General features: G+C 45.0%; 3 protein-coding genes across 4 annotated transcripts in view; 2 read left to right on the plus strand and 1 right to left on the minus strand.

Annotated features, from left to right (window-relative positions):
• Positions 1 to 42: 42 nt before the first annotated feature.
• On the plus strand, positions 43 to 8944 carry plekhd1 (pleckstrin homology domain containing, family D (with coiled-coil domains) member 1). 2 transcript variants are annotated; one of them, XM_037071618.1, is made up of 14 exons: positions 43 to 170; positions 266 to 441; positions 1625 to 1718; positions 1839 to 1928; positions 2325 to 2401; positions 2933 to 3024; positions 3116 to 3168; positions 3322 to 3416; positions 3518 to 3611; positions 4479 to 4687; positions 5449 to 5581; positions 5969 to 6113; positions 6962 to 7105; positions 7593 to 8944. In XM_037071618.1, exons 2-14 carry the CDS (start codon positions 287 to 289, stop codon positions 7748 to 7750), a joined length of 1539 nt encoding a protein of 512 aa, XP_036927513.1. In that variant the 5' UTR covers positions 43 to 170; positions 266 to 286; the 3' UTR covers positions 7751 to 8944. The 2 variants fall into 2 exon arrangements, with proteins under 2 accessions (XP_036927513.1, XP_036927514.1); XM_037071619.1 differs by lacking the exons at positions 43 to 170; positions 266 to 441; positions 1625 to 1718 and adding an exon at positions 1750 to 1768.
• Positions 8945 to 9083: 139 nt separating this feature from the next.
• ccdc177 (coiled-coil domain containing 177) lies at positions 9084 to 16167 on the minus strand. The gene is made up of 3 exons (XM_037071617.1): positions 16029 to 16167; positions 11913 to 15304; positions 9084 to 9586 (listed from the first exon to the last, which is right to left on the minus strand). Exon 2 carries the CDS (start codon positions 15290 to 15292, stop codon positions 12770 to 12772), a length of 2523 nt encoding a protein of 840 aa, XP_036927512.1. The 5' UTR covers positions 15293 to 15304; positions 16029 to 16167; the 3' UTR covers positions 9084 to 9586; positions 11913 to 12769.
• The window catches only part of smoc1 (SPARC related modular calcium binding 1), a 61070-nt gene continuing 60556 nt past the window's right edge, over positions 16138 to 16651 (plus strand). The window contains exon 1 of the mRNA XM_037071624.1: positions 16138 to 16249. Coding sequence (XP_036927519.1) covers positions 16154 to 16249 — 96 coding nt within the window. The 5' untranslated portion in view covers positions 16138 to 16153. The remainder of the gene's footprint in view (positions 16250 to 16651) is intronic.

Raw genomic sequence — 16651 nt, forward strand, 5'->3', positions numbered from 1 at the left:
GCTGTGCCGTGCAGTCAGTCCGCCTCCAGCTGATGAGCGTATTGGCAGCTGCATCATTCCACCCTGCTGAGTTATTGGGATGTGTTTGCCGCTTTTCCTGTTCTGTATCGAAGCACTCCCTGCAGCTGTCCACGCACCTCTGTGTGTGTGTGTTAGTGGGTGTTATAGGGGTAATTGTTATTGACTGACTTTATTGTGGTTACATTTTTTTTTTTTTTTTTTTTTATTCCATTGATTGCATCTTTTTTTCGGCCCCACCTCCCAGGGCGTGGGAAGTCCAGAGAGGATGTTCTCGTCTTCGTCCAGAAACTCTCTGTTCTCGCCCTGGTCGTCCATGGAGCAGTCGGACTCTGAGCTGTTGGACATCAGCACCAAAGTGCAGCTGCACGGGGTGCTGTGGAAGAGACCCTTCGGACGGCCGTCGGCAAAGTGGTCCCGCAGGTGAGGATTTGGTGTGATTCACCTGTTTTTGATCTTTCTTTTTTAAGCCTCTCTGCAACTTAGTAACTTCAGAACCACCAGGATGACCTTAAAAACTACAGCTAGAGTTTGGATTCAATCTGCCTTTTCTTTAGTTTTAAAAAAAGTTGACAGGTATGACTAAGAAAGTTTTCTTCTGTTCTGGACAAAAATGTAAAATTTCCTTAAAAATTGGACTCATTTTCCGTCAAATGTTGCTGTAATATCGTCCTGAATGAGTTTAGAGTGCTTACATTGACTATATACTTGAGTCTACTGTTTCAACTTTAATTCTTCCACTCTAATTAGCCTTGCAGCCTAGTTTGAAATCATCTGTAGAGAATTTCCCTCAAAGAAAAGTGGCAAAAATTACAGAAAATTAAGTGTATTTTTTTTTACATCAGAAGATCTTAGACGACCATTTAGGATTTTGGCAACCAAATCAAACCAAAGAGGAACTCTTTACATAATAACAGGAAACTGCAGACGTAGTTTTTACATCCCAGTGTCGGTGTGTCCTGATAGGAGTGAATATTTGGATGTTAAAATGCCTGGATTGGTACGATAATGCTCTTAGTTTACATAACAGTTAAAACGACAATACACCGTGGGTCCAGAGAGTCCATTTGCGTTACACGCTCCTTGTAACCTTTCCCATTTGCTTGTGTCATTGAGGTCGAAAGATCTCGGGTAAATGCTCGTTTGGTTTCCTGTGCCAAACCCCCGCCGTCAGTCGAGATCAGTGATCTAACAGCATTTGTTGTTCTGAACAGCTTAAGAACAAAAAAAGCGCAGTTGTTTGAAACACATCTGCCTCCCAGTGTGATGAGATCTAGATGTGGGTGACCAGATTTGAATGAGTTCAATCATAAAGCGGTAGAATACTTGAAAACCTCACATGTGGGTGAAATTAAACTTTAAGTGTGCTCCTCAGCCTGTGAAAACAGCTGTGTGATGTTATCTTTAGACGAGGATGAGCCTCCTACTGTCGAGACCATAACCTTGTGATGACATCGTCAATGAAAGATGCTGTTGTGTTGCGTTATGGGAAGAGCAGGGTCTAGAAATCTCACCTTTTTGTCCTGAGAACACCGGCAGACGTTGGTTCCTTTCAGCCCCACAGGATTGACTCACTGCTGCTTTCATTGTCTTCCTCGGTACAAAGATTCTTCATCATCAAAGACAGCTTCTTGCTCTACTATGCAGAGAGCGAGAAGAGAAACTTTGAGAGCAACAGGTACTTCAACATCCACCCCAAGGTGAGCCGCTGCATCTTCTCTTAGCACCCGTGAGAAAATGAAGAAAGGTGGTGGGTGACTGTGCACGATGATTAGCTGTATGTTTTAAATCAGTTTTTGTGTGATGTGTTTCTGTCTCAGGGCGTCATTCCTCTGGGAGGATGTGTGGTGTCGGCCAATGAAAACATGGGCATGCCCTTCGCCATCGTGGTCAACCTGGAAGATTTTTCTGTGCGTTTTCTCTGTTACTTAAAAATGTATTAGGTTTACATGGTATGTTTAAGGCAAACCGAAACATAAATATGTTGTGAGACATGCAACGACAAATTAACAGCAACATAAAGTAGAAATATTAGTCAGAATTATAACAGAGCAGCTTGCAGAGCCGAACTGAAATAGCTCCGTCTGAATTAGACTTTTAAAAACTGTAATGACATGACGAAGCAGCCTAATCCTGCAACAAATGGGACACATAATGGGGTGAGTTTAACTGCACACAAGTGTGTTCCAGCAATTTATTTATTATGTCAGCAGCCCAAAGATGGAAATCTACTGTCTCCTGTGCAGCCTCTGCTAAGTATGGCCAAGTATGGTATTGATGTAAGGTGCTGTATATCCGTCCCTCAGGGCACCATAGTGCTGGCTGCTGAGTCAGAGGAGGAGCAGGTTCAGTGGATGGAGATGCTGCAGGAGTCGGGGAAAGTGTGAGTATTCGACGGACGCAAACTCACCTTCTAAATGTTGAACTTTTGTGTGAAATTTTCCTGGGATATAGAGGAAAAGTGAACGAAAATAAGACAATCCCAGAGAGGTCAATATCACACACACACACACACACCGACTTACAGCAGTAAATATAAGAGATAAAGGCCCAATGCAACCACAACTTAATTTACAACTTTTGGGAAGGAACCCTTCAGCTGATAAAGGAGAGACCCTCTGCTACATAAAAAACATTAAATCCTGAATTTACTCAAATGTAGAGCAGCTGATGTTGTCATGTATAAACAGGTCAGCAGTAGTTGAATCGTTGCTTATATTAGGCGTCTGAGTCAGTCTGAGGATCAACAAAATTAGTGGGATACATCCTCCTGGGAACAAAATGTCATGGCAGTCCCCAAAGCCAAGCTGCTGGCACGGCTCAACATTGGGAATGACCTATTTACACACTCACTGAGTATTGTATTTAAATCATCCCTCTGTTTTTTGTTAAGATTTCTGTTTTGGTCCAACAGCACGTGGAAGAACGCTCACCTGGGGGAGGCCATGATCGAGAGTCTGGAGGCTCAGGGGCTGCAGCTGGCCAAAGAGAAGCAGGAGTATCTGGGTAAATATTTGGATGTCACCTTAATAAATTATTATTTCTTAAAGCTTTAATAAGCTGAGGCAGCTCACGTGAGATGGTTTTCTTTATCCAGATAAGCTGATGGAAGAGACCGAGGAGCTGAGTCATCAGAGAGCTCAGAGAGAGGTGAGACTGTTGTTTACGCCTCAGGTTTTTAATCACATGATGGCAGCAGAAAAGATTGATTTAATAACACACATGGCTCTTAAACAGTTGTATTTGTGTGTGTGTGTGTGTGTGTGTGTGTGTGTGTGTGTGTGTGTGTGTGTGTGTGTGCAGGAGCTGGAGCGTCTGAACCAGGTCCTGGAGGAGGAGAAGATGAAGTTTGAGGAGGTGGTGCTGGAGCTGAAGGCAGAGCAGGAGCATATCAAACTGTAAAAAACTCATTTCCTGTTTCTGTGTTTACTGACGGTGATCAAACTGTACGAGCTCGTTACTAAATGTGATGTTGTCTCCTGTCGTGTGTCGGCGGCAGAGACCTGGACGGTACGGCTCAGTCGCTGAAAGGCGTTGAGAGTGAGAAAGAGGAGCTGAGCAACTTAACCGTCATGCTGCAGAAATCCATTGAGGTGAGAAAACGAATGGTTGTGAGGCTGTTTGTCACTCACCCACAGATATGTGAACGAGCCAGTGTGACAAGAGCAAGTTATTGATGAGCTGTTGCTCGACTTACGTCACGTTACAACTGCTGATGTCATCAGTTATGTAAGGAAGCCAAACTGACCTAATGAACTTAATGAATTTGATAATGATGCAACTTTTTGTGGAAGTGTTCAGCAGAGCAGATAAAACTTCACATCTGTAACACTGTTGGGAAAAACACTTATTCACTTTAGATTTGATGAGAGTTTGACGTGAAGATCGATACCATTCTCACAACACTCAGCGTCTGGTTAGCTTAGCATAGCAACAAAGACTGGAAACAGGGAAACAACCAATACGTAGTCTAACTAAAAACGCAGTTCTGACAGTTCAGTTATTGTAAAAGATGAACCAAACAAGAAATGTCTCCTAACGTAGCTTTTCCCAGTCTTTATGCTAAGCTAAGCTAACAGGCTGTAGCTTCATATTAAACAGAAAGACATCTTTTCATCTAACTCTCCACAAGAAAGCAAAAAAAGCACATTTGCCAAAATGGGCTATAATTAAAATATGTCTATATACAGTATAACTTTAAGAAGATCATTATAAATATGTGACTCCTTCACAGATTTGGATTTCAGCTGAGTTTCTACGCATGAAAAAGACGTGAAAATCTATGGAAAACATTGATTTATTATCTTTTTTATTAAAACCTTTTTGATAATTTCACAGTAAAAAAAACCCAGAGCTTTCAAGTATCATCAGTGAGTGTGGAGCCTGAGTTAAACTTTCATGAAACAAGCACTCGATCTGAGCACAGGTTACATGGTTGGATGACTTGTTTCGTCTGTCAGGAGCTCTCTCAGGAGAAACAGCGGACTCTGGAGCTGCTGGGAGTGAAGGAGCAGGATGAGGAGGAGGAGGCGGCGGCAGAGGAGAGCTCAGCCCGGAGTAAGTCCGAGGACAGCGAGGATCCCGGAGACGTGGACCTGCTGCAGGACCTGCGACACATCGAGGAGCAGATGAAGCTCCTGCAGAAGGAGAAGGAGCAAGCTGACGAGAAGTGAGTCAGAATCCAGACCCTGATAGCTGGTTTACTCCACAAAAGACTGATCTTAAAATCTGTATTTAGTATTTATATTTTCCCACAAAAAAGACATTGATATTTCAAGGGCACTATATTAGAGTGTCAGCATTAGAATTAATGATCAATGAATCAATACTAAAAACAAAAAAAAAAAAACATGCTTTAGGCTGCGATTACAGTTTGGCATCCAAAGGGTCAAACACTCCGATCTTTCGCAGGAGAATCTCTGTGCTAATGGCTCAGAGGATGTGACTGCTTGTGGAAATGTGTATTGATCTCATAACAACCAGCCCATTGATCCGCACAAGTAAGTGGGATATTACAGGCAGCTGCTATCGACTGTGAGGCACTAATGTTCTGTTATGAACACCAAGTTATCACTTTGTGTTTCCATGAGCGCTGTGCACTCTCCTCCTCCTCAACTAAGTGACTAAACGATGTTATATAAATATCTTTTCAATCATATCGTGATAGATAAAACAATATACCTCCAATATGAAAAAAGTAAAATAGAGTAGCTTTTCCATGCCATGTTTTCTGCGCTTGTTTTTATTTTTCTGTCCCATAGATAAAACGGTTCTCTTTGAGTGAAAGTTCTGTCGATACTGTTTTCACCTTAAAAAGATACTTTAGGTGTTTATGTTCATCTGTGTCCTGCAGAGCTCAGTGAGCCCAGCATGGCACCAGTAGCAAAGCAGCTTAAATAATTCGATGTTGTGTGTGTTTGTGTCGCCCAGGCTCAGGGAGAACGAGCAGCGGGCTGCAGTCCTGCAGCAGGAGAGGGAGTACTACTCGTCTCAGGCCCGGACGTTGCAGCAGTCGCTCTCTCAGCTCACTGCGGACAAACATCAGACCGAGGCCGAGCTCAAGGTGACACGGCATTACTCAGCTGCTCCCGGCCTCCAGCTTACACACGGCGACAAAACGCAAAGTCAGTTTAGAGGTCACGTAGTTAATCAGCCGCTGAGTTTATGCTTTCAAGTACAGTTTCAGAAGATAAAAGAGATGAAACTGGTCTCATTAGAAGCAAGTCCATCCTGTAATTGCACACTAAACTATCCATAATGAGTCCAAGAGTGTTATAGGATCTAGTCTACATTACCTATGATGCAACTTACAAGCAAATTTCTATTCTAGATTTGAATAAGCAGAGTCAAAAGCCCAGTATTTGCCAAAAACATAGAGTATTGCAGGGACTCCATCCTTAGATGACTCAGTTGCTTAGACTAGATGTCGCTGACGTCCTGTGTGTCTCAGGCAGAGATAGAGTCTCGGGTGGAGCTGGAGAACAGACTGAAGCAGGCTGAAGAGGCTCTGCAGGACCTGGAGAAAGGCCTGAACACGCTGGAACGGACCAAAGAGAGAGACGAGAAGATGAAGGGAGATGTGACTCAGCTGAGGAGTGAGTGCATTCACTGATACTTTTATATCTGATGTCAAATATGAGCATGTGCCCATAAACCTATATGACCCAATATGTGCTGGAAGATTACATTTAGATCACTTGGAGCTGTAAAAGTCAAAGACGTTGAAGTGAGAGGAACAATCGTCAGTATCTCATCAGCATATTAATACATCTGAAATAAATCTCTGCATCATATTTAGATCTGATCTGACACTTGACCTGTGTTACTGCCCCCATCTGGACAGAGTTATTATTACATGTTGATTGCAGGCGAAACAACAGAATCAAAATCAAAATCAGCAGATTATCAGTCAAAGAAATGACTGTTGAGTTTTATTCTGCTCAAAATAATTCAAATTAAATGATTCTGAAATTAGCTCAGATTATGAGGGCTGCAACAATTTTTATATTATTGTTGTTTAATATTATTTTCATTACAGATTAATCGATTGATCAAAAAAATGTCAACTGATTGATTAAATTATGGTTGCAGCTCTACAAATTATACAGGAATAAGATGGCAGTGCTGAACTAGGGCTGTGTATAATGTCTATATAATTAAATGGTGACATTTTAATGTTAAGATATCTGGTTTATAGTTCTCTTATCGTCCTAAGAAATGATGGCAATTAACATTTTACCATTTGTTTGGCGGTCAATCATTTTGACCCAGTAAAACCAACAAATTGTTTAGCTAAATGAGATGAACACTGATTTAAAGAGTTTGAGGAAGTTTTCAGATCTTTAGTGAAGTACAAGTACTGATACCCCGCTGTTAAAATGCTCCATTAACAGTAAAAGGCTGTGGCTGTTTGATGTGTTTATGACGCGTGTGTTGTGACCAGGGTTCTTCGAGGAGTGCATCTGTGCAGCGGAGATCGAGGCGAAGCTTCCGGCGATCATGAAGAACGCCGTGTATCTGCACAAAGCTGCTGCACGCAGGATCAAGAGCTGCCGGATCCAGAGGAGAGCCTCCAGACGCCACTGGTGTAAGTCTGTGCATCAGACAGTAGCTGTGACAGTAAACACAGGTGGTAAACGCTTTAAAATATTTAATTTATCCTACTTTATTGTAACGTCATGCTCACCCAGAATTCATAACTTTTCCCAGTTTCTTCTTGAAAAATGATCTAAAAACTCCTTATGAAATCCTACAACTGTCTTTTTAAACTAAGTTTGGCCCTCTGAGCTCAATTTAATACCTACTAATTTCTTATTTTTCATTTGATTGGGTTGAAATTCGTCCTGCACATCCAAGAAAACCTTAATAATTTGCAACATATATTCATTTAAATTTTTACAGTGATAGTTATTTAAAACATAATTATATGTCCAAACGAAGAATCTCACACTTGAAACAAATAACACCTGCACTAGTTTTTACTCTCTTGCAGCTCAAATATTGACCCTGTGTATCTTTTATTATTTATGAGGCACATCTTCTAATATTATCTTATTTTCTTTGCTCCATTGCAGTAAAACACTCCAAGTCTTTTGCCATCACCAGCACTGACGACACCAACATGGAGGAGCTGCGGGAGACGGCCCGGCGGCTGACCTCCAACAGCGACTTCAGGGAGAGCGTGTACAAGATCATCGCCCGCAAGGACGCCGCAAACAAAACGGAGGACTGAGAGGAGACACGGTGTTTAGCTTTAACTCAGTTCACACTGTGAGTGATGTAGACATCCTGACTTTCAAACCCAAAGTTAAATTACAGTATGTGACCGTACAAAGAAATCTGCTTGTTGGCATCTCTGGCTGCCGTCAGAGAAGTTTCACAGGCACTGAACAAACCTATTAGAAACCTATTATATGTAACTGCACTGACCCTTTTCAACCAGACAGTTTCAGGAACAACATGGACTCAACTCAGGAACTGAAAATCCTCTTTTCACATTCTCCTTTTGTGTTTTCAGCAAATCTGAAATAAAAGCCTGACCAAAAGGCAAATTAGAAAGATGCTTTTTTCATTTGTCAGGAACCAGATGACTCAAGTCTCATAAAAATGAAACATCCAGCTAAAGAAGTGCCTGTAACAGTGGCAATCAGTATTTTAATTCAAATTAAAATGTACATCTAATTTTATTAAATTAACTCTTCTGGTCCGAATGGATGTAAATGTTCTGCAGGAGAATTTGCCCCACGAGCTCCTGAAACTGTTAAAATGTTAAAAACTGCTAAATCACATCTGAAGATTTGTTATTACACACTTCAACCAAAGAGTGATTATGATGTTTCAGGTACAAAAAGGAACTTTTAACCAGTGCTGACAGTCTCAGTTTGATACTGATGCCTCTTATTGAGCTATATAATCAAATGAGACCATCAGTGAGAAGGTTGGTTATTTTTATCCAGTTATTACTGTAGTTATTAACAATAACCTGGCCTGTCACACTACTACTGTTCCACTACAGTAAAGTCTGAATCAAACTATGTATTTCCAGTCTCTGGACTTCACCGGATAAGATGTTGTAAATGTGACTTGATATTAACAGACATTTAAAGGAAAAGTTCACCCCAAATTGAAAATGTAGTCATTATTTACTCTCCCTCATGCCAAAGAAGAGCAGTCAGAAGTTTTCTGGAGCTTAACAGCAAAACAGCGTAGCATCACTATCCTAAACAACTGAAGCAGATGGGGGCAGTTTTTAAATCTTTTTTAATTAAAATAAATGTAAAATAGCTCCACTCAGCTCGTCTGGTGTAAACCAGGTCTGGGGCAGGGGCCAGGATTTGAGTATACAGTGACTGAACTTTAATTTTTGGGTGAACTTATCCTTTAAAGTGTCATAGATCATCTAGATAATAAAAGATTTAACAACAACAATCACTTGGCAGTGTCTGACTTCAGCCTCGCACCTTGAGTTTCTAGTGTTTTCACCATTCTTTAAAAAATAAATACTATGATATTAGACTCACAGCACACAGAGACAAAGTAGCAGATAGCACAGACGATGCAATCCATCTTGTAAAATGTTTGTTTTTATTATTCTGGTTTTGACTGTTTGCACAGATTTTGTCCTTTACTTTAACAGAAAAACAATGAAAAAAAGGATGAAAACTCACAGATGCGACTGGTATCGACCATTTCATTATTGCTACATGTGAAAATCTGTCCTCAATGTAAGCAACTCAATGTCATTCACTCACAAGCTTCTCATGATAATGTACAAATGATAACGGATACAGAAAAGAAGCCCACGCGTCAGGGTTAAGGTACGAGGGGAACATGTTACGGATTGAACAACATGCCTTGATGCTAATAAAGCTGTGTTTGAACCTTGTACATGTCGTTTCATATCTGCAGGTAAAAGGCTGTCGGTTCACGTCTGTTCACAGCAGCACAATCGATGGCACCGCTACTAGTTTAAAAATGAATAAAAACTCCTGGTGTGGTCATGTTTCCATCAGAGGAGAGAGTTGTTGTGTCGGATAGAGTTCTGTCCAGGGATCGTAGGTTGTGTTGCCTGCGGAAAATAAAATGAGAGTGTGATGAATATGAGGACAAACATTTCAAATTCAAAGGATTTTAGGTCATATAATATATGTAACACTTTATAATGAACACCTCCACACCATTTAGCATTTACAGTTAATTTAAAAATGGTTCATTACATACTTCAGTGGCCATAAGGATAATTTAAAATATGTCACATCTGCCTGAAAATCATTTATAATGTGTTTCTGTGGGGAAATAAATGAAGAAGCTTTCAAAGATTACCAGTTCTCAAGTCATAAACAGAGGAGGGAAAACAATTTAGATCAGACTTAGAAAATGGATCACTGGAAATAAATGTCTTCTGTAGTTTGATGTGCATTTTCTATATGCATCTGAAGACATTTAGACAACATTGGCTGCTTAATGTTGCATTTTTAGTCGGTGCTTGAAAACATTATTACCTGGTTCTCCAAAAGAAATACAACATGAGTTGGTATCACATGTGTCCACTACACAAACATGTGGATGAAACATGTGGAATACAATGAGCCACTTGAGAATGAGCAGCGCAGTGAAGCACGTCATCTTTATAGCAAAATCAATTAACTTAATACAAACTGTTAAGTTTAATCACATCACACATTAAGTGCAGCTTCAGATAGAGATATTTAACACCGACTGGAGAAAAGTCCCAGTTCCATTAGCCCCGGGAACTACTTCTCAGGGAAGTAAAAGGTTCTGTCAGCACACTGTCGTCTGCTTGAGAACTGCAAAGATGATGCAAACTAGTCCGCTGACATGAAACAGCAGCGGCAGTTTTCATACATCATGTTTGTAACTACACAACAACACTTCCTGTCTGTTCATCTGTCACGTACTTGTTTCTGTGTCGCTGTGTCAAAGCACACTGAACAAAAAACAAACTGGTTTGCAGCTGCAGAGTTTAGAAAATGGTGACTGCAATAAAATGCTGCGACTAATCGACCAATCAGAAATGTTTAGAACTGCAAGTCACGCCCCCAAAGCTGCTGTTCCAAAGAACAGCAACACACCTGAGCAGGGACTTTCTGGGGAACATAAATTAGGTCCTGGTTCCTGTGGAGCAAAGTTTCTCTGAGGGGAACTTTTAGTGGAAACTGAAAAGGTAAATGTGACTTATGTAAGAATGGGTCATCCTTACTCCTGACTAATAAGGAGCAGCATACTACCAGAGGAGCCGCTAACTGCTAACTGCTATCTGCTATCTACTAACTGTGGTGGCTATTAGCTAGTTAGCTCAGCTAGCCATGCAGCCAGGATTTCTATAAGTTGACAATGTTGATGTAAAACTATTACATATCACAGTTTACAAGAGCTGCACCACATCACTCAACATGAAAGTCAGTATTTCAAGCTGCGACACAAATAACATCTGATTCCGAATCAGATTTTCTGTCTTGAATGTATCTAAAGCTCTCTAGGTTAGCTGCTCCTCTTACCTCTCTGACCTACTGGTGTGTTTTTCTGTTATTTGGACCTTAAATGTACCTGCAAATCTGTGGTTTACCAGGAGGTTATGACTGCTGCCTTTTAACGAAACCTTTTCTAGATTTCATCTTTTCAGACACAGTCATAAGCTCCAATAAATCTGCCGTCTCATCCCTGTAACCCTACATCACCTCCCCCCCGATTATCTGGTGGGAACAGTCACTGCCACATCTCTGTCAGTAATTCGCTGACCTAATGCTGCAATTTCAAAACTCATTCTGGCTTTTATCTCAGTCGTTGCGACATCAGCTGCAGGTATCAGTCTGGCTGAAATGCTCGGTCTAGTCTACTTCCTGGCCACGGCTTTGCTGCAGGGACAGTGACCGACTCTGAAGCTGTTTAAAGGACTTCTCCACTGAATGAGTGATGAGGAGGAATGCGGCAGTGTTTTCCCTGCCTCGCGCAGATGTGAGGAGAAAAAGTGATGGCGTGTTTTCTCCCGATAACGCCCTGCGCAGAGACGACCAGAACGAGCCAGCTCCACACAGGCGGGCCCCCACATATTCCCACGCACTCTCACTTCACCTCTCCATGCTCCATCCTGATTTCTATCGTTATGGCAACAGCTAAATGAGAGGGCAAAATCCCATGTGTATCTCCCTTTTCCTTTTTTTATTAATCTGGGAGATTGGAGGATTAGCTCAGCCTTTAAAGCCTGTTGTTGGCTCGCATGTCGGCTCCTGGGTAAAAGCTTTTTTTTCTCTCTGTGCACTGTCGGGGTCACTGTGATCAAAAGTTGTTGTGTGTTGTTTAATTGCAAGCGCTGAGAGGCAACAAAACAGACGGCATTACATAACCTGGAAAACAATTTAAAAAAAAAGCTGTACCTGTTGACCTTGACTCGGTCACCAGGCGGCTGTCCTGGGAGCAGCTCGACTGCAGGAGGGGGGAGTTGAAGGGTGGTTGTCTCTTAGAGCGCTTCGCTGTTTACTTTAACCTGACATGATGAGGAGAGACAGAGGGAGTCCTTGGAGCGAATGTGAGGGCGGAAGAACAGACCCCGCTGCAGGAATCGGCATCCTCCGATGCTTCATCAGCACATGGCCCGTGCACACGGCCCTCCTGAGCTGCACTGTCAGCGGTTAGGTTCGGACAAGTGTCCATCCCCGGGGCCTTACTTCCATGCTATATGCAGACGTGTACAAAAGGATCCCTCGTTTGCTTTGGGGGCTCTAAAACCATTTCCCTCTCCATTTTCCCTTACAGGAGTGCTCCCTTAAAAGCCTCTGCAGTTGTCATGGAGTTGTGCTTCCTGGTAAACAATGACTCTTTTCATTCCCGCACAGCTTTCAGTCCAGCAGCTGAGTTAGACGGAGCAGAGGGCAAAGAGAAGGAGAGAGAGGAAGGGGGGTTGTGTTGCTGCAAAAGGCAGCTCTCTCTACGCTCTCATCTACTATGAAGTCTACTGTAGTGTTTGTCCCATACAGGCGTTACTGTTTTTAACTCACGACAGCTGATATAGTTTGTTGTCTCGTTACATCCATGATACAAAATGATTTGGCTTCTTAGGATCGTCAAGGAAAAACTGATGGTCAAAAAGTGTGATCAAAACCAGCTGATGGGTGAAGATAAGCAAGGAGAAAATAATTAAGGAGGGAAAATGGGTAAAGCTGTTGTGTGATGAGGGCCACGATGAAGGCAAGAGCTGAGCACGTGTCCAAGAAGTTAGGAGGCCACGACAAAGCTATGGGTTTATTTTGTCATCCAGGCTGGCTTTGAGCTGAGCCTCCAGCGCCATTTTATCAAAAGTACGCATGTTGGTCTCCTCCCGCACCCTGTCCCGCACGTGAAAAGAAGCTCGGGCCACAGAGCGAGCGCTCTCCAGCACCGCCTTCTTCTCCTTGAAGATCTGCTCGCTCTTCTCCAGCTTCCTCTCGATGGACTGCAGCAGCTCCAGGCGCCTCTGCTTCTCCTCCTCCTCCACTCGCTGCCTGTTGAGCCTCTGGAGTCGTTCCTTCTCCTGCCGGCTCTGGACGGCCCGCTGAGCTTTCTCCCTCGCCCTCTCCTCGGCCACCAACGCAGCCTGTTGGGCTCGTTTCTCCGCCTCCTTCACACGAGCCTCCAGGAGCTGCTGCTGCTGCTTCTCACGCTTCTCAGCCGCCTTGCGTGCTTTCTGGATCTGCTTTTCCTCACGCTTGGCCTTCTCTTTCAGCTCCTGCCCTCGACGCTCAACAATCTGTTCGTAGTTCTCGAGGGAGCGGCTGAGCTTGTCTTCCGCCGCCCTCCTGGCCTCCTCCCGCTCCTCCTGCTCTCTTCGGGCGATCTCTTGTATCAGTGCCGCGTGGCGCCTCCTCTCTGCTTTGTTCAGACCTCGTCTGTCCTCCTGGGCCTGGTGCTCCTTCTCCTGCCTCTTTAGCTCAGCCATGGTGAGCTTCTCTTTCAGCAGCAGCCTCTCCTGCTCCAGCATGGCCGCCCTCTCCTCCTCCAGCGCCTTCAGGTTCTGCTCCTGAAGAGCTTTCTTATGCTTCTCCTCTCTCGCCGCCTGCTGTAACCTCAGCAGACGGCTCCTCTCCTGCTGCTCTGCGAGCTCCCTCCATCGCTCCTCGTTCTCCTCGGCCTGTCGCATCTTTGCGGCTGCTGATTGTCGCTCCTGCTGGCTGAGTCTTCGCTGGCGTATCGACACCTGTGTCTGCCACACCCGCTGGCACTGAAGCACGGCACGCTGCTTCTCTCGGTCCTCCTGCTCCCGTCGTAGCTCCTCCATCCTGCGCTCACTGTCCCACTGAAGGTGAGCCACGTAGCGAGTCTGGCTCATGATGTCTTCCTCCTGGTATCTGGCCAGCATCAGCGCTGCGATCTTGCGGTCGCGCTCAGACACGGCCTTCAGGCCTCGACGCCTCACCTCCTTCACTATGCGCTCCACCTTCTGCGTCGTCTGAACAGAGTGGCTCAGGTCCCCGAGGCTCAGGCTGCGGCCCATCAGAGAGTTGAAGGTTGCCATCGCGCGAGCTCGCGGACTGGAGACTTTGGCCCAGTGCTCTCGCGCCCCGTCCCAGCTGTACGAAGAGGAAGCACCTGACTCCGATGAGGTGCATGTGGTAGTAGTTGTGGTGGAGGTGGAACAGCAGACGGGATCCATCCGCCGTTGCAAAGACTCAAGCGAATGGCTTTTTCCTCGCACTTTGGACTGAAACCCCAGATGTCCATTGTGCTGAGAGAACGGCCCTCCTTTCACGCCGTTCTGAGGCATCCCAGAGGTCTGAACCACAGGCTTTGTCACTGATGATGCGAGTGTGGAGTTGGCTCTGGGAAAGGACGGCGGTTTTGGTGTTGATCTGGGGAAAGTGTTTGAAGATTTACCGCCTGAGGACTTCCTGACTACTGGTGGGGGTCCAGATGAGAGCGGACGCGTGGTTTTTACTTGGTCAGATGAGGAGGGTTGCTTGACAAATCCTTGGTAACCACCCTTGGGGGATGTTGTACAGGGTACAGAACCAGTTTTTGCAGACTTGGGGGAGGTGGTACTAAGACTGGTGGAGGGAGTTTTCGGTAAAAGGCCTGTTTTAGTAGCTGGACCTGACGCTCTAGAGGACGCAGCAGAGTCAGGGGCCAAGCTGGAGGTCACCGACACAGATTTAGTCGAGCCAGAGGAGGCTTTGTGCTGCTGCTCCACAGCGGAGGGTGACGCAGTGCTGCCGCTATTGACCGCCGCCTGCAGAATCCTTCTTTTCTCCTCTCTGATAATCCTCTCCCTCTCCTCTCTGCACTGCCTCAGCTTGGCGTGCCTGTCCCGCTCGTAGACTTCAAACAGCCCAGTCGCAACACGCATGGAGCGGCCGGGAGCCTCGCGGGCGAAGTCGGCCAGCGGGCGGGGCAGGAGCTCCACAGGTTTGACCCCGCATCGAGCACACGCCTCCAGAGAGTGGGGGCTTGTTAACACGTAGCGGCTGCCCTCTGCGGCTGGTGTGTCAAAGTTGAAGAGGTCAAGGTGGAGCTTGGGTGACGGTTCTCTGTCAGTTTGAGTCTGTGGTTGCTCAGGTGGGGCCTCCTGAGAGGCAACGTCTGGCGCCGCCGTGGACGCAGAGTGGCAGGGGCTCGGCTCAGAGCTGCCAGTGGGCGGCGTCTCAAACCCGGCGTCCCCATCGTCCTCCGTTGTCGTGCCGTCGGCCTGCTCTGGTAGTCGAGGGTCTTCAGTGGCCACGGCTGGCGTGTCGAGCTGCGGGCCTTTACACTTGTTCTGCTCCTCAGCCTCCGAGGGGTCGACCATAGTTGGCTGATACTGCAGGTGGAGAAGAGGGAGGGCGGGGATCGATGGAGGGGGGAGGTTGTGTGATACATGAAGGGATGGAGTAGTGGGAAGAGGTTTCAATTAGAGGATTACAGCGTTCATTTCAGAGCTTAAGAGACATACAGTCTGTGGGGGGGGGAGGGTCACATCGCCGGTTCAGAGACGCATGCATGCATGAACACATATTCACACAGTGATTTTAACTCCAGATGAGACATTTCCCCTTCAGGGAAGTGACATAACATAAGAAAAAAAACCCACAGTCCTTTAATAGAGGGTCTATTTTTGGCAGAGTTACTAGGCTGTGAGAATTTGATTACTCATAGCAATATTTTTCACTCTACATCACACAATCGACCCACAAAGACCTTTAGAAAAGCCCACATCCCGCAACATACATAATAAAGCAGTTTGATTTAAAGCACCTGGATGTGGTAAACAAGCACTGCACACATCTAGTCACCATCCTGGACTCACACCTACAAACTGAGGAGGCCTAGACTTTTCCACAGCAGGAGAGAGGTGCAGGATATCAGCACTTTCAGGTTATAAACGACTCAGAGGTCAGATTTTAATACAGATGTGTGTCCACAAAGACAGTATCTACTCGGGGCCTGTTTCGCTGCTGTTTCCTGCCTCGGATTGGTTTGTTTTTTCATGCGGTGGCACACACACACACACACACACACACACACACACACACACATCCGCTCACCTGCCAGTTTGCAAAACGTTTTCTAAACCGGTGCTTTGTTCCCCTTTAATCCATCCAGCTGCCCCTGCTCCCTGCATAATATCAGGCATTCAGGGGGAAGAAAGGCTGCGGCCGTCGATCCACCGATGGAGCTTCACATCGTCGCAGCTTCCAGCGACACGACAGACAGACGGAGCGTCTCGCAGCCGGTCGGCCGACTGAGCGCGACGGATCCAAAACTGGTACGTTCTCTCGTCGGGGTTGTAAAAAATAAAAAATAAATAAAAACACACAACCGGCTCCTCAGAGTGAAATCTACCCTAAAATCCTAAAATCTCCTTTCTCCAGCTTCCTCTGGGTTCATCCCGTAAACACCTGCTATGCGCTCAGCAGCATCCCTCCATCTCAGCCTCCTTAGCTCCGCCCGCTTCTGGCAAATGTGCTAAAAATACCGTCTGCTCCCTGCAATTAAACCAAGCGCCTCTCCCCTCATCCTCACTTCGCTTTTCACCAAACATGACGATGATCTCATGTGATTTTATTTATTTCAAATCCCTTCCTATAGATTCATGACAAAAGAATACGTGTTTTCATAATTATTTTGTTAGGTTTAAGAAATTATCCAACGCTCTGCAATTTGTTTT

The sequence above is a fragment of the Acanthopagrus latus genome, chromosome 16 (assembly GCF_904848185.1).
Source record: "Acanthopagrus latus isolate v.2019 chromosome 16, fAcaLat1.1, whole genome shotgun sequence".
Classification (NCBI taxonomy): Eukaryota; Metazoa; Chordata; class Actinopteri; order Spariformes; family Sparidae; genus Acanthopagrus; species Acanthopagrus latus.

What these genes read in the sequence shown, in the direction of transcription:
- ccdc177 (XM_037071617.1), bottom strand. Translation starts at nt 15,292, where the DNA reads ATGGTCGACCCCTCGGAGGCTGAGGAGCAGAACAAGTGTAAAGGCCCG.
- plekhd1 (XM_037071618.1), top strand. Translation starts at nt 287, where the DNA reads ATGTTCTCGTCTTCGTCCAGAAACTCTCTGTTCTCGCCCTGGTCGTCC. An exon ending in AGAGAAGCAGGAGTATCTGG is followed by an intron (nt 3,025 to 3,115) that starts GTAAATATTTGG and finishes TTCTTTATCCAG; the next exon opens with ATAAGCTGATGGAAGAGACC. An exon ending in TGCTGCAGAAATCCATTGAG is followed by an intron (nt 3,612 to 4,478) that starts GTGAGAAAACGA and finishes TTCGTCTGTCAG; the next exon opens with GAGCTCTCTCAGGAGAAACA.